This window comes from Oscarella lobularis, chromosome 3 (assembly GCF_947507565.1).
Source record: "Oscarella lobularis chromosome 3, ooOscLobu1.1, whole genome shotgun sequence".
Lineage (NCBI taxonomy): Eukaryota > Metazoa > Porifera > Homoscleromorpha > Homosclerophorida > Oscarellidae > Oscarella > Oscarella lobularis.
The window spans coordinates 744749-757226 of NC_089177.1; the positions used below are offsets into that span (position 1 = coordinate 744749).

Consider the following 12478-nt stretch of genomic DNA (forward strand, 5'->3'; position numbering starts at 1 on the left):
AATTTCTGCTTCACTTCTTGGAAATTCGTCTCGCTTCGGGCGCGGTATTCGAATAGCTGCGCTTCGAGTGGTTACACCTGTTGACGCGTGCGCACTGCAGAATGACGCGGAGAGTCACTTATGTGCAGTACATATGATTTGCAGACCAGGACGGACAAACATCAAGCGACAAACAAACATCAAGCAACAGCAACAGCAAATTGGCTCAAAAGAGTCCACGAAGCAAGCTCCACCCAACATCAGGTTAGAAGAACCTGAATGCCTCAGAAGGAAAACGAGGATGTGCGTGACTTCCCTGCACCATTCTTGTGTCATCGACCACGTCTTCGTTGCAGAAAGCAGGTGGAACAAATTGGCTTGCCTCGACTGTTGGCGCAATGTCATAATAGATCACTTGACCAGCAAGTTCACGCCTCTCGTTATCGTGCACCGACAGGTATTGCTCGATAGCAGGGACGCACAGCTCCTCGGTGACCTGAACGGACCAATCGAGATCCAGCCCTATAGGGCGGGGGGGGGGGGGGGGGGGGGAAATATCAAATACGGTCCCGTGTCGTGCACGTGCGTCTAATTGATGTACCCGGAAACAGTCTGGACTCGACTCGAGTGCTGTAGCAGTGCAATTTCAGCGAAGCCGTAGCGACACCAAAAACGTACTCGCCGTTGTCTCGAGCGTCCTCAGGAACGCCCCACGGCTTGAACTCGTTCTCGATAGTGTGAACCTTCGAAGAGACTTAATTAATAGTCAGCTGACTCGGTCCCCCTTTTATTCTTACGGTGCAACGGCGCGCGGCGACTTCGATGACATAGTACTTCCTTTCCTCGTACAAGCCGATTACTTGAACAATGCTACGGAGAGAGGGCGTGGTTGCCGTTTACAATCGAATAATGTAGAGTCGTTACTTTTGGTCAGGCCTAGTGACATTGTACGTGCCGTTGGCAGAGAATCTCTTGTTGGCCGCATCGTAGGAGATGGTCAAGTAGTCGCGAGAGCCTTCGATGAAGTTCTCGTGGGCCGCTTGGGCTGTCCACGTCGGTGGAAAGTCGCACGCCTGGACGGCGCCTGCGATAGCGACAAGAGCAATAACGAAGCCGAGCATTTCGGAGGTGAAGTCGTCCTAGGCTTGCAGAGGAGTAATGAAGCAGTGAGCGAGTGTGGGCCAATCAAAAGCTTGGATTTCTGGCGAGTCCCGTAGAGGCATGATCTGGACCAGGTATTTTATGTCCACGTGATTGCACGCGTGCAGGGTGACGACTTCAAAAGAACGCTGCGCGTTGCCATTCAAATGTTGAACGCGACAACGCGCAGGACTGTCGCTTTGCGTGTATACATCTTGCCAAAAACAATTAGGTTAGGCGTTTTTTTGTACTGGTGCGTGACTCGGGGACATGGGATTCTATGAATAATTACGGCACTCCTACGGAACTAAAAACGGAAATCCTGTTATTCTTGCTCAAGTAGTTTACAGCTACTGCATTTCGCGTTTTTGGCATTTCGACCCAGAGTGAGTAGAGCGAGAAGAATTCCAACGACGCAGAACGCAACACCAATAAAACAAGCAATTTCAATGTAGTACTTTCGACTTTGACTGTAAAGAACGGTCATAACGGCCGGCGAAACGATGCCGGACAAACCAAAAGCACTCGTACATATACCGAGCGCCGTGCCCTTATCTTCCTCCTTGAACAAATCGTGTATGAATGGTCCATAGAGCGATTGGGACCCAAATAGAAAATTCCCCCCAATCAGAATAGCTGTCAGCAAGGCTTCGACGCGTTCATAGCGCAGAACGCCGGCTGCAACTAGAAGAAGAGTCTGCCCTATCAGACAGACAAGATACATAGTTTTTCTCCCGACTCGATCGGACAGATTCGGTACGGCGAATCGTCCGATGAGAAAAGCACCCATAGTAGCAGAGAGGTAATATGATCCCGCAGTGTGACCGATGTCCAGTACGTCTTGATAGATCGTCTGGAGACTGGAGAGGAGCAGGAAGGACGAAAACATACTGGCAAATATGACAAAGAAGGCCATCCAGAAGAGAGGCAGCGAAACGAGTTCGATACGACTTAGCTGATGATTGCATCGCATATCATGATCACCGGAAATACTGAGCGCTCTTTGGGACGGACGCTTGAGAGCGGCGGCGCTATTTCGATCCTTTTTGAGACCGAGTACGAACCACACGGGCAGAACGGACGCTCCAATTCCTGACATGATGTAAAAAGTGTAACAGGCGCTGTGGATGTGATCGAGCAGCGCCGTCGATATAAAAGGCCATATGACGCCGCCGACGCCGGATCCGATGCCGGAGAACGACGACGCGAGGCCGCGTTTCGTTTTTGGAAACCAGCGCAGGATTGCGTGTAGTAGAACGATGCCTTGAAGTGTGATAGAAGCGCCGAGCAGGAGCATGCCGACGACAAAAAGCCATAATTGGCAATATTGGAGCGAGAGACCGAGAGAATAGAGAGAGACGGCGAATACGATCGTCGATACGATTCCCTTCGTGACGGCACTCGATTTATCGAGATATTTTCCCGCTACGATTGAGGTCGTCATGCCGGCGAGTTGCCAGAGCGAGTTCGCCAGTATGCCGATCCATTTGGGAAAGGATGAGGGACAACTGCTCTTGATGGGATCGATCCAAACGCTGAAAGCGTAAGCGACGCCCACGGACTGTTTAATGAGAATAATAGAGGTGACGACGAGTAGAGATGTCGTCCAACGAGGAGAAGGAGACTCCTTCGGTACTTCTAGAAGCGGTTCCGACTCCTCTGAGGCCATTTGATTACCTCGCGTGACGCCACGTGACGCCACGTGATCGAAAGCAGCGCTCTTATCTGCTGAGACAAACCGAACAAAACACACAAAGCAAAGCCGGAAAAATGGCGTTCGTCGGCATCCTTTCTCTGCTGCTAATTTTTTTCTGGCAAGGAGCACCGACGATGGCGGCGACGAACACGGAGCGCGTGGGCAACGGTCCGGCGCTCATCAACCCGTACGGAATCGTCATAACAGGCGACGACGATGCCTACGTCATAGACAGAGGATCGTCCTCTGTTTTCCTCGTGGACTTATCGTCCGGAGACAGGACGGTGATCTCCGGACCGGAGCGCGGCGTCGGGCCAGTGACGACCGAAATGCGAGGAGTCGGCATCGAACCGAGTCTCGACAGTCTCCTCGTCGCCGACTCCAATCTCAAAGCGGTCATACGAATCAACATCATGTCGGGCGATCGAACGGTCGTGTCGGACGCGACGCGCGGCACCGGACCGAACATCGACGTTCCTCGCGGCGTCGCCGTCGACTCGACCGGAAACGTCTTCGTCACCGATTTCTCGCTCGACGCCGTCGTCGAGGTCGACCCGACGACGGGAAATCGTCGCGTTATAGCAGGCCCCACGTCGGGCGGCAACGTGGGAACGGGACCCGATCTCAAACAACCGCACGGCATACACGCTTCCGTGAACGGTTACCTCTACGTGACCGACGTCGGCTGGCCGGCGGTGATCGAGATCAACTCGACGACCGGCAATCGACGACTCGTTTCGGGAACGGGACCCGTTCTCGACGCCGGTTCCGGACCGGAATTATCGTCGCTTCGCGGACTGACGAGCCAAGGACCGGGCACCATTCTCGTCGTCGACTTTAACGAAAATGAAGTCATATCGATTGACATCAGCAACGGGAATCGAAAACGTATCAGCGGTCCAGACGTTGGGAGCGGAGTCGATTTGGGACTTCCCGTCGATGCGGCAGTGACGAGCTCCGGACAGGTAATACTAAAAATAATAATAATAATTAGCGATATTTATCTTTTGGATATTTCTTTAGATTGTTGTTTGCGACTTTACGCCGCCTTCGGTGATCGCCGTCGATCCGTTGACGGGAGATCGTTCGGTCGTCACGTCCGTTCCCAAGATCGGACTTCAAACGCCGCTCTACGTTGCCGTTCTTCCGTCCGGACGCATCGTCGCTTCGGACACGGGTCGTAGAGCCATTTGGCTCGTCGACGAGACAACGGGCGATCGAGCCATTCTCTCCGCGGCGGATGAACGAGGCGGCGGCGACGCGTTCACCCTGCCGCTCCAACTCATCGTCCTCGACGATGGCGATCTCGTCGTCGTCGACGACGGAACCGACGCCGTCGTGCGAGTCGATTTCTCAACAGGTAATCGCACGATAATCTCCGGCAAAGGCGTCGGCACGGGGCGAGAGTTCATATCGCCGAGAGGCCTGCTACAAAAATCCGACGGCAATCTCGTCGTCTTCGACACGGGCCTCACCGCCTTAATCAACGTCAACATGAAAACGGGCAACAGAGTCGTTCTGTCGGATGCGTCTCACGGCACCGGGCCTCTGATGCATAACGTCAATAGCATCATCGTTCTTGACGACGGTACAATTGTCGTCGGCGACGCCCAGTCAAAGTTGCTTACCGTCAATCCGGCCAACGGCAATAGACAGGCGATACCAGTGCAAGGAGGTGATGTGGCGATTACGGAGCCTTGGGGATTGGCTGTGAGTTCGACGGGCTTGGTCTACGTTACCTATTATCAGGGAGCCCAGGCGGCTATCGCCTCTGTTAATCCTGACAATGGTATGGCGTTTTTGGTGTCCAGCGTGAGTTCGACTCCCGCTAAGAGAGTCGGCGGGGGAGCGGATATGCGAAGTCCGGCCGGATGCGGCGTGGAGCAAAGTGGGAGTCTCGTCGTTTCGGATTTCTACTATGGAACTGTTCTGAGGATTGACGCAGTGAAAGGAGATCGATCCGTCGTGACGAGCGCTACTGTAGGAAACACTGTTGACCTAGATGTTCTTCTGTCAGGATCCAGCAATTTATACCAATCAGCATTTGGGCTTGCCTTAGTGGTTGTCACATTGTTCCTGCTGTTTTAGCCACACAGAAGAGAACAAACCAGACAATTGTCTAACTGTTCATCACTGTCTGTATGTCAGTAACGTTGCCTCGCATGACGTTGTTTTTTCATTTTCTGTCAGAAATAGAATCATCTGATGCAGTTATAATGAGTGTGGGAAAGGAACCATATATGGGCAAAGAAAACGTAAGGGGAAAGTCCCCTGTGTCAGAGTCCCTGTGCCCAGTCCCGAGCTATGGCAGATCAATGGCGATCTCGAGTGCTTACACAGATGAACTTCCTGAGTGACGAGCTACGCGTCAATGAGAAATTCCTCAACTATCTAATGGAGCCTGAAGTTGATCTTTTGACAAAAAACGAAAAGGAAGAAGTTTTAGTGGAGATAACGAATAGCAAGCGAGTCAGTCATCTGATCGAGAAAATTCTTTGCTACAAGGGCCCGGGCTCGGTAGAAAAATTCGTTTTAGCAATACGGAAAACGGGAAGGAACGATATCGCCGACGCCATCTTGCCTGAAGGTACTTTTGAGTGACGTAACGATGCATGCGTTGCTTTTCGACGCACTCAAGGATAGGCTCCCCATTTGGGGACCCCCCGAATAACTATCCTTACGTGTATACTGTCGTAGGTAGTAGGGAATCCCTTGCCAGTGCATCTCCGAGTCCTAATCCTCGAGCTGGCCTATTCGACGTCATCTGCAGCGTCGGTTCGGACCGCTATCTTGCGATGGGACGGCTCTTGCTTGACTGCAGCACGGCTGAGGTAAACAACGTCATCTCGAGATACGGGAACGTCGTTTCTGATTACGACAAACTGCACGTACTGCTCGAGGAGTGGGAGAAACAGAAGGGAGTGGAGGCAACCGACGAAAAGCTGATGGCCATTTGTGACCAGCTCAAGATCAAGGGTGCAGTCGAAATGAAAAGGAAGTAAACCGGGTCGTTGCACGTGACACTTCCTTTACACAATAAAAACCTAATCCTCAAAACTAACGTCACACTGTCGTCATAGACAAGCCGCGAACTTTAATTAGCCGATTAATCACAGCCAAACGCTATCCAAATAACGCAAGCACGCTGGGTAGGTCGCTCACCAGATTGGCGCTTCCAACTGACACCTCCTCGAGCACGCGCCACCACGGTATCAAAAGCCAGGACGCATTCCACGCCCATACCACTAGTCTCACAACACCGCGAGCACGGACATGAACATCGAGCACAATTTATCAGAGGAAGAGGTCAAGCAATTCAAGCAGGCCTTCTCGTTGTTTGATAAGAACAACGACGGGAATATAACAACGGAAGAACTGAAGACGGTGCTCAAGGCGTTAGGGCACTATCCGAACGAAGCCGAACTGGAAGCAATGGTCGAAGAAGTCGACGCAGACGGTACGAAAAATCGAGGGGAAAAGAAAGAAAGAAAGGGAGGGGGGAGGGAGGGGGGGTTTCTCTACTCTATGGTCCCAAAACATCGCCTCCTCCTAAATCGCGTTCCCACAGGCAACGGCACGATCGAATTCGAGGAGTTTCTCGTGATGATGTCGAAACAGATGGCGTCGGACGACTACATCAGAGCGGCGTTCGACGCGATGGATCGCAACGGGGACGGCTACATCGATCCCATCGAGCTCAAACAGGTAATGGAGAATTTCGGCGAGCAACTGAGCGACGACGACGTCGAGGAAATGATACGCGAGGCGGACGTCGACGGCGACGGGCGCGTGGACTTCGAGGAATTTCACACGCTCATGGTCAACAGTCGTGTGTAAGAGACAGAGGCACGTTTTTTTTCCTTATTGGGACACGTATTTCGACGTCAGGACTTTTAGATGACTCTCTGTCTGTCACTGTCTGTGTTGGTTTTGCGTTTCGCGCTGTCTTAGTTTTGACTTTTGAGACGGAGGGTGGGGAGATGGACCACATTGAGTGGGCGGTTTCGAAAGAGGTATAGGATATAGGGTAACGCGGATATCGTCTACAGTAATACGTAATTACACCGGTTATGTTTTATTCGATCTCTCTTCTGTTATGACGGTTTCGATTTTCGAATGGGAGGGGAGTATGTTTTCTCTCGCTCACAAAAATGTGCCTCCTTTTATGGAGTAAATGACGGAAGGGAGAAAGTGATCTATTGACTTACTCGTATCGCCGCCGCCGTCCATTAGATAGTCAGCATTCCAACTCCGTGTCGAATATCGAACGCTGGAACTCCTGCAAAGGAGAGGAGACGTTGGTATTGGACCGGTTTCCCCCACGTTGTGGACGCACCTGGCAAATTCTGTCTGTCGACTTTCGGCGCGACGAGCGGCCATCACCTGCTTCTGAGTGCGACCACTATAAATCAAATAAATGTATTTATCTTTTAATCTCCTCTCGCTCGCTCTCTCCACACCTGTATCTGAATTTTGCTGAAGCCTGAAAATGACTCAAAAGAGGAGATTTCGGATTCGAAGGCGTGGCTCGTCTAGGATGAATTTCTTTATTTATTTATTGACATTTCGCTTTCCCAACGCGTCAGCTGACCTGAAAAACGTGTGGTGCTCTGCGCACGCTTTCCACAGTATCTTGCATCCGCTTCGATGCTCCGACCGAAATATCCACTCAATCTATTCCAACAGAAAAGAATTGACTTTGAAGGTTTGTCATTTATTAGTAGACTCAGCCTTGCCTCGCCAAAGCGATCTTTGACAACCAATTTCTTGTTGTCATAGGACAGTTCCGAAACGTTTCGCCTGGGAAACGAGATACAGCGTTCATAAGGGTTTTCTCCTTTTCCATTGAAACGGGCTGTACCAAGCGATTGCTCTCAGTCGCGTCACATAGGGAAAGAAGCCACCGTAAACGGCCAAGCCTGCCCAGGAAATGCCAATGTGCACATGTCGTCCATCGTAGTCCTATCATCAATATGGAAAAACGTGTATAAGTAAGTGGCGGTGGGAACGCCAGCCGGCTGCTGGACGTAAGAGCACACAGTTGGTCTTATATATACGCTCGATCAAGCTACAATGTATACTTGATCAAATGCACTCTTATCAGCAATACTGAAAGAGGGACAAAGGGGTTTTCTAACTGATCTCCAGGCTTTAGGCTTTAGGGGTTAATTAATTAAACATGTGCATACTACTTATATAGTGCCCATGTACATGCACATTTACGTCTGCCTACCTTCACCGGAAACAGATGAACGCCGTATAAATCGAGTCGACAGGCCCTCTCAAGAAATTTCCTGTCCGCGTCAGCGGGCGTTAGACCACTGTATATGTACGGAGTCCTATTATAGGGCAGCCCCCTCCCCCCTCCGGCTCTTACGCATGCGTTTGATGCAACTCTTCAGCACGTCGAATCAGTTCCTCCGGCTATAATTAGGAGCCAATGTTGCACCTGAGTCAACAACACTAACCTCCTCCACGCACCTGGTTAGCGAGAAACTCGAAATCGGCCAGATATCCGTCCAAATGCAGTTCAGCGTCGTAGTCGCCCAAATCGGCTAAAAAAAGCACATATGACGTAATAACTTCGTAAACCCGTATTCTCACCTTGAACGGCAAGCGATCCGAATAGCGCGGCCGTTTCCAAGGGACAAGGCAAGCTAGTGTACACAAAATTCAACGCGCCCTCGCATGCCAAAAGAACCGCGATCCCGCCCCCCTTCATACCTCCCATTGCTCAAGTCTCTCTTTATCTGCAAGCAAAACAGGTACCTAGCAAAAGAGGATACAATGAAGCACGCACGCTAATTCGCTAACGGGGGCACCCCGAACCTCGTTAGATCTTCCACAAGGTCGCCGGGACCGGCCGGATAGAGCTTCGCGACGAAGCGGAACGTTTGCGGGGCATCTGTGCGAGTAAAGGAGCGCGACGCGACGCCGCGCCACCAATTAATATTCCCTTCCCACGCGGCGTGTTCGATCCGCCCCGCCCACCCCGCCCCGACTCACTTTTCAGCTGTTTTTTTACGAGCTTTTCGGCGTCGAGAAAACGCTGCGCACAGGGGAAAAGAGGCGGGACGTCAGCTGTTTGACGTCTCGTTTTGCCTGTCTTACTAATTGATGTTTCGCGTCGGTGAATTGAAGACCGAAGTAGTCCGTTTCGCCGATGTTTAGCGCTTTGAACACGTAGTCGAGCAGCCACGATCCGTTAGATTTTTTCTGCACGCGGAAAAGAAATTTTTGTATGTGCGTAGTGCATTTTTTTCGTCCTTAGGATGGTGGACAGTTCTTTGTGTGTCTAAACCTAGGGAACTCCTACACAAAGTGGGCGTGTACGGTGCCACCATCGCCGAGCACCAGATTCTAATCTAATCGGCTTGCCCGTTCGTGCCTCGCTTCTGTTCTTGCAGAAAAAGCGGGGCCCCTTTCGAGCAGTCATCTCGCGTTATCCTAAAGCGTTCCAAACGGGAACCGCCTACACATTAGTCCTGTAAACACTCTCGTCAAGGCGATCGATCAAACGGAAGGGTCGCGAAAACATGCCCTAAGGCCGTGGCGAAGGGGTGGTTAGGAGTGCGAAGGCTCGATTTCTCGCGTCGCTTGTGAAAACGGCGTTCGAATATGCGCGTTTGTTCGGCAAACGCGTCGTCACGCTCGTTCGTGCGATTTCACGCGGTGTTTCGACTCACCGGCACTTCGACGGTCATGTACGAATCGTCGAGCAAGTCCACTCGACACAGAAACGACGGCATCGCGACGAAAAAACGAGCGGAACGACTTTCCTCCTCGCCGTCCGGCGAACGACTCCCGAATCCTAACGCACGTCGTGGGTACACAATGTTTTCGAAACGCCTCACTCCCGTATGCAATTAGCGAACAGAATCAATCACCAATACAAGATCGGTCTAAATCAAATTGTGATCGGCACAGACGAAGTCGCCGTTCTCCGTCCGGCTCCAAAACCTATCCACCCCTTCCCCGTGTCGCTTGCAAAGCGAATTGGGACACGTGGAGCAGAAGTGCACCGCCGGCTTGCGACAGACGTCGCAAGAGTGCCGCGGACACATCCAATTTTTCATCGGCAATTCGACGAGACTCGCGCAGGTCATATGATAGGCTTTGCGACAGCGCTTCCCATTGCATTCGACCAAAGCGCTATCGTTTCGACTGCACACGAAACACTGGCCCTCCACCGTCTTCGCCACCGGCGTCGATTTCTTCGCTCTCTCCACTTTCTCCGCTTTCGGCTTTCGACCCCCAATGAAACCGGCGCAATTCTCCGACCCGCATCGACACGGCGTTTTATCGCTGTTCAGCGAATCGAGATTATAATTGAACGTCAGCTCGGTGCCGGCCGGTATGAAACAATTCGCGAAGAGGCAAACGCGCGTTTGCCCGTCGACAGTCCACTTCTCCGGATCGAGATTGGGACTGCAACTGTGGTTAATAAATCGAGCCATATTTCCCTTGGGGCCGGCGTCGATGATCAAACTATTCCCCATCGTCAGATGATAGAAATTCATTTCGCCGCGACGACGGCTCTCCCGAATGCGTTGACGACACGTCTTCGCGTCGATCAGCTCGCCGACGTATTCGATAACGAATCGTCCGCGTCGTATATCCTCCGTCGTTTTGAGTCCAAAACCGCGCGCATCTTCCGTGGCGAATTTCTCGACTTCCACGTATTTTCTCTGGGCGATTCGACGATTCTGACATCGATCCGAACCCGCCGAGCAAATCGAGTCATTGCACTCGACGCACGTCGCCCGATTGATGCAATCCGTTTTGGAACCGCACGGCAATGGGGCGTCGGCGGCGTCGGCGGTGTCCGTCGCCGGGTAGCGAGTCCCACAGGAACACGGCGACGATTTTTCGGCTTCTTCGTCAGGAAAGAAGTCGGATAGCTTGAGTCCTTCGGCCGGTTGATTTGTCTGAGGGTGAGAAAGATAAAGAACGGATTACTCGGTGCTAGGGATTCTCTCTGCTCCATCAACTCGATTTAGGTTAAGTGCTGTTGGTTTTGTTATTTTTAGGACCTATGATCCCGCAAAACGGTTCCTGGCTCGAGTACCCATAACAGTGCCCCTGGATAAGGGAATGAGACATGCGGTTTGGGAGTAATGGGCGTAATAGGGGCGATACCGCAAAAAAAGTGGAAGAAGTTGGTCGTTTGGCAGAACCACAAGTGCAGGTAGGAACCAGATGCTGTCTGACTGACTGAGTTATGCAGACAACACGGCGCGCCTGAACTGTTTTCGCCCCACGTACCCCCCAATGCTCACCTCGATGAGTTCAAATGCCGTAGGAACGCCCGATTCCATCACTATTTTCGCGTGTCTTGATTCGTTCTTTTGATGAGCTTCTGTAGCAAGCCGAACAGCTGAAATAGAAGAACATCGATGTGATTATCATAAGATTATCATTTATCCCGTGCCACTCGCCTTCTCTCATCTTCACCGACGTTTTCTTGTCCTTGAAATAGATCTCAAGTATGCGATCTTTCTCGGCAAAGGACAACAGGCGATTGTGCGAAACCCAGCCATAAGTGGAAGCAAAAAAACGCACGACGACTTCGCCTGGAACCGGCTTGGGATTCGCCGCCTTGACGTCGTCAGGGATGTCTTCCACTGCAACAAGAACAGCAGGCCACCAACTAAAAAATAAATCAATAGCACGCAGTGTCTTTTTTATCAAATTACATTGCACTAAATACGTCACTATTATTTCTGTATGAATATCATCTTACCTACATGTCGCGTATTTAGCCCAGACCACGTCACCAGGCAACGGCTTCAGCCCTCTGACGCAGTCTTCACAAGTCCATCCGCCGTTTTCTTTCGGCTTGAACTCCTCTGGTATGCAATCCACGTGCATCGCTATGGGGCACTCGTCGCAGCAAACCAATTTTCCGCCGTCTCCACATTCAATACAATAATTGATATTGAAGACTTTACAAGATCTTTTCTTTGCCTCACGCGCCGCCGTCACGTAGTGCCGATAACAGATTACAGACTCTTTCTCCTGCTGAATGCAGCCCGCTGGAAGACACAACTCGTGATATGCTATCGGACACTCTATGCACTCCAGCAACGGCGACTCGACGGTCCCCGACGTTCCACATAGCGCGCACGTGTGAACGGGACACGTCAATTTTCCGCTCTCTTCCTCTTTCGTCGTGCCCGGATGAGAACGTAGGCAGGTTTCGTGGTAGACGTGCGCGCACTCGTCGCGAGCGCAGCCAATCAAATCGCCGTCGGCATCTTGACAGAAAAAACACGCGAGCTTGCTTCGCTTTGCCGCCGGCGAACTAGAGTCGTCATTGACCGGCGTTTTAACCGAAATCGACTCAGTTGCTTTTGCTTTTGCTTTTGCGACTGAATTTGGCTTGCGTGCCGTCGAAGGTCGTCGCCTTGCGACGAACTCGCGCGAGGCTTTCGAGACGACGTCCATGACGCGATTCCACTGGGCTCGTGGGTCGAGAGTGGCGAGAGTGCGTTCGTTGACGTCGTTTTCGGCAGCTGCACGCGCGATCGCCTCTCGCATGTAATTGGGCAGAAAATCGAGTTGCACGACGGGAGAGCGACTCGACGCGCTTTCGCTAGTCGGTTGGGAGGCCGTAGGCTTCTCGGGATTAGGTCGCGTTTCGACTTCTTGCGATTCCGCCAT

General features: G+C 51.8%; 6 protein-coding genes across 9 annotated transcripts; 2 read left to right on the plus strand and 4 right to left on the minus strand.

Annotated features, from left to right (window-relative positions):
* Positions 1-118: 118 nt before the first annotated feature.
* Positions 119-1174, minus strand: LOC136184823 (mammalian ependymin-related protein 1-like). Its single transcript, XM_065971805.1, has 4 exons — positions 904-1174; positions 777-849; positions 581-722; positions 119-501 (listed from the first exon to the last, which is right to left on the minus strand). Exons 1-4 carry the CDS (start codon positions 1098-1100, stop codon positions 245-247), a joined length of 669 nt encoding a protein of 222 aa, XP_065827877.1. The 5' UTR covers positions 1101-1174; the 3' UTR covers positions 119-244.
* A 179-nt stretch (positions 1175-1353) lies between these two features.
* LOC136184828 (uncharacterized) lies at positions 1354-6270 on the minus strand. Of its 4 annotated transcripts, XM_065971815.1 has the most exons (4): positions 5152-6270; positions 5051-5100; positions 4870-4998; positions 1354-4813 (listed from the first exon to the last, which is right to left on the minus strand). In XM_065971815.1, the coding sequence occupies exon 4, from the start codon at positions 2786-2788 to the stop codon at positions 1445-1447; it is 1344 nt and encodes a 447-aa protein (XP_065827887.1). In that variant the 5' UTR covers positions 2789-4813; positions 4870-4998; positions 5051-5100; positions 5152-6270; the 3' UTR covers positions 1354-1444. The 4 variants fall into 4 exon arrangements, with proteins under 4 accessions (XP_065827887.1, XP_065827886.1, XP_065827885.1 ...); XM_065971814.1 differs by lacking the exon at positions 5051-5100; XM_065971813.1 differs by having other exon boundaries at positions 5051-6270.
* Positions 2823-5025, plus strand: LOC136184826 (uncharacterized). Its single transcript, XM_065971809.1, has 2 exons — positions 2823-3780; positions 3839-5025. The coding sequence occupies exons 1-2, from the start codon at positions 2890-2892 to the stop codon at positions 4901-4903; spliced, it is 1956 nt and encodes a 651-aa protein (XP_065827881.1). The 5' UTR covers positions 2823-2889; the 3' UTR covers positions 4904-5025.
* LOC136184831 (calmodulin-like) lies at positions 5092-6800 on the plus strand. Its single transcript, XM_065971818.1, has 3 exons — positions 5092-5402; positions 5513-6272; positions 6384-6800. The coding sequence occupies exons 2-3, from the start codon at positions 6089-6091 to the stop codon at positions 6650-6652; spliced, it is 453 nt and encodes a 150-aa protein (XP_065827890.1). The 5' UTR covers positions 5092-5402; positions 5513-6088; the 3' UTR covers positions 6653-6800.
* A 5-nt stretch (positions 6801-6805) lies between these two features.
* LOC136184829 (band 4.1-like protein 1) lies at positions 6806-9640 on the minus strand. The gene is made up of 16 exons (XM_065971816.1): positions 9502-9640; positions 8927-9031; positions 8822-8864; positions 8645-8720; positions 8540-8584; positions 8420-8472; positions 8297-8370; positions 8193-8239; positions 8049-8136; positions 7677-7777; positions 7552-7615; positions 7407-7489; positions 7276-7347; positions 7152-7217; positions 7024-7094; positions 6806-6975 (listed from the first exon to the last, which is right to left on the minus strand). Exons 1-16 carry the CDS (start codon positions 9562-9564, stop codon positions 6959-6961), a joined length of 1068 nt encoding a protein of 355 aa, XP_065827888.1. The 5' UTR covers positions 9565-9640; the 3' UTR covers positions 6806-6958.
* Positions 9641-9643: 3 nt separating this feature from the next.
* Positions 9644-12477, minus strand: LOC136184825 (histone-lysine N-methyltransferase NSD2-like). The gene is made up of 4 exons (XM_065971808.1): positions 11559-12477; positions 11254-11465; positions 11095-11192; positions 9644-10743 (listed from the first exon to the last, which is right to left on the minus strand). Exons 1-4 carry the CDS (start codon positions 12353-12355, stop codon positions 9718-9720), a joined length of 2133 nt encoding a protein of 710 aa, XP_065827880.1. The 5' UTR covers positions 12356-12477; the 3' UTR covers positions 9644-9717.
* Between the last annotated feature and the right edge of the window lies 1 nt (position 12478).

Coding starts and splice junctions, on each gene's coding strand:
- LOC136184823 (XM_065971805.1), bottom strand. CDS start 1,100: ATGCTCGGCTTCGTTATTGCTCTTGTCGCTATCGCAGGCGCCGTCCAG. Junction 723..776: donor TCGCCGCGCGCCGTTGCACC/GTAAGAATAAAA, acceptor GTCTCTTCGAAG/GTTCACACTATCGAGAACGA. Junction 502..580: donor CGAGTCCAGACTGTTTCCGG/GTACATCAATTA, acceptor CCCGCCCTATAG/GGCTGGATCTCGATTGGTCC.
- LOC136184828 (XM_065971814.1), bottom strand. CDS start 2,788: ATGGCCTCAGAGGAGTCGGAACCGCTTCTAGAAGTACCGAAGGAGTCT.
- LOC136184826 (XM_065971809.1), top strand. CDS start 2,890: ATGGCGTTCGTCGGCATCCTTTCTCTGCTGCTAATTTTTTTCTGGCAA. Junction 3,781..3,838: donor CAGTGACGAGCTCCGGACAG/GTAATACTAAAA, acceptor ATATTTCTTTAG/ATTGTTGTTTGCGACTTTAC.
- LOC136184831 (XM_065971818.1), top strand. CDS start 6,089: ATGAACATCGAGCACAATTTATCAGAGGAAGAGGTCAAGCAATTCAAG. Junction 6,273..6,383: donor CGAAGAAGTCGACGCAGACG/GTACGAAAAATC, acceptor GCGTTCCCACAG/GCAACGGCACGATCGAATTC.
- LOC136184829 (XM_065971816.1), bottom strand. CDS start 9,564: ATGCCGTCGTTTCTGTGTCGAGTGGACTTGCTCGACGATTCGTACATG. Junction 9,032..9,501: donor ACATGACCGTCGAAGTGCCG/GTGAGTCGAAAC, acceptor TTCCGCGTGCAG/AAAAAATCTAACGGATCGTG. Junction 7,218..7,275: donor TCAGCAAAATTCAGATACAG/GTGTGGAGAGAG, acceptor TTTGATTTATAG/TGGTCGCACTCAGAAGCAGG.
- LOC136184825 (XM_065971808.1), bottom strand. CDS start 12,355: ATGCGAGAGGCGATCGCGCGTGCAGCTGCCGAAAACGACGTCAACGAA. Junction 11,466..11,558: donor GCTAAATACGCGACATGTAG/GTAAGATGATAT, acceptor TTTATTTTTTAG/TTGGTGGCCTGCTGTTCTTG. Junction 11,193..11,253: donor GTCGGTGAAGATGAGAGAAG/GCGAGTGGCACG, acceptor CTTCTATTTCAG/CTGTTCGGCTTGCTACAGAA.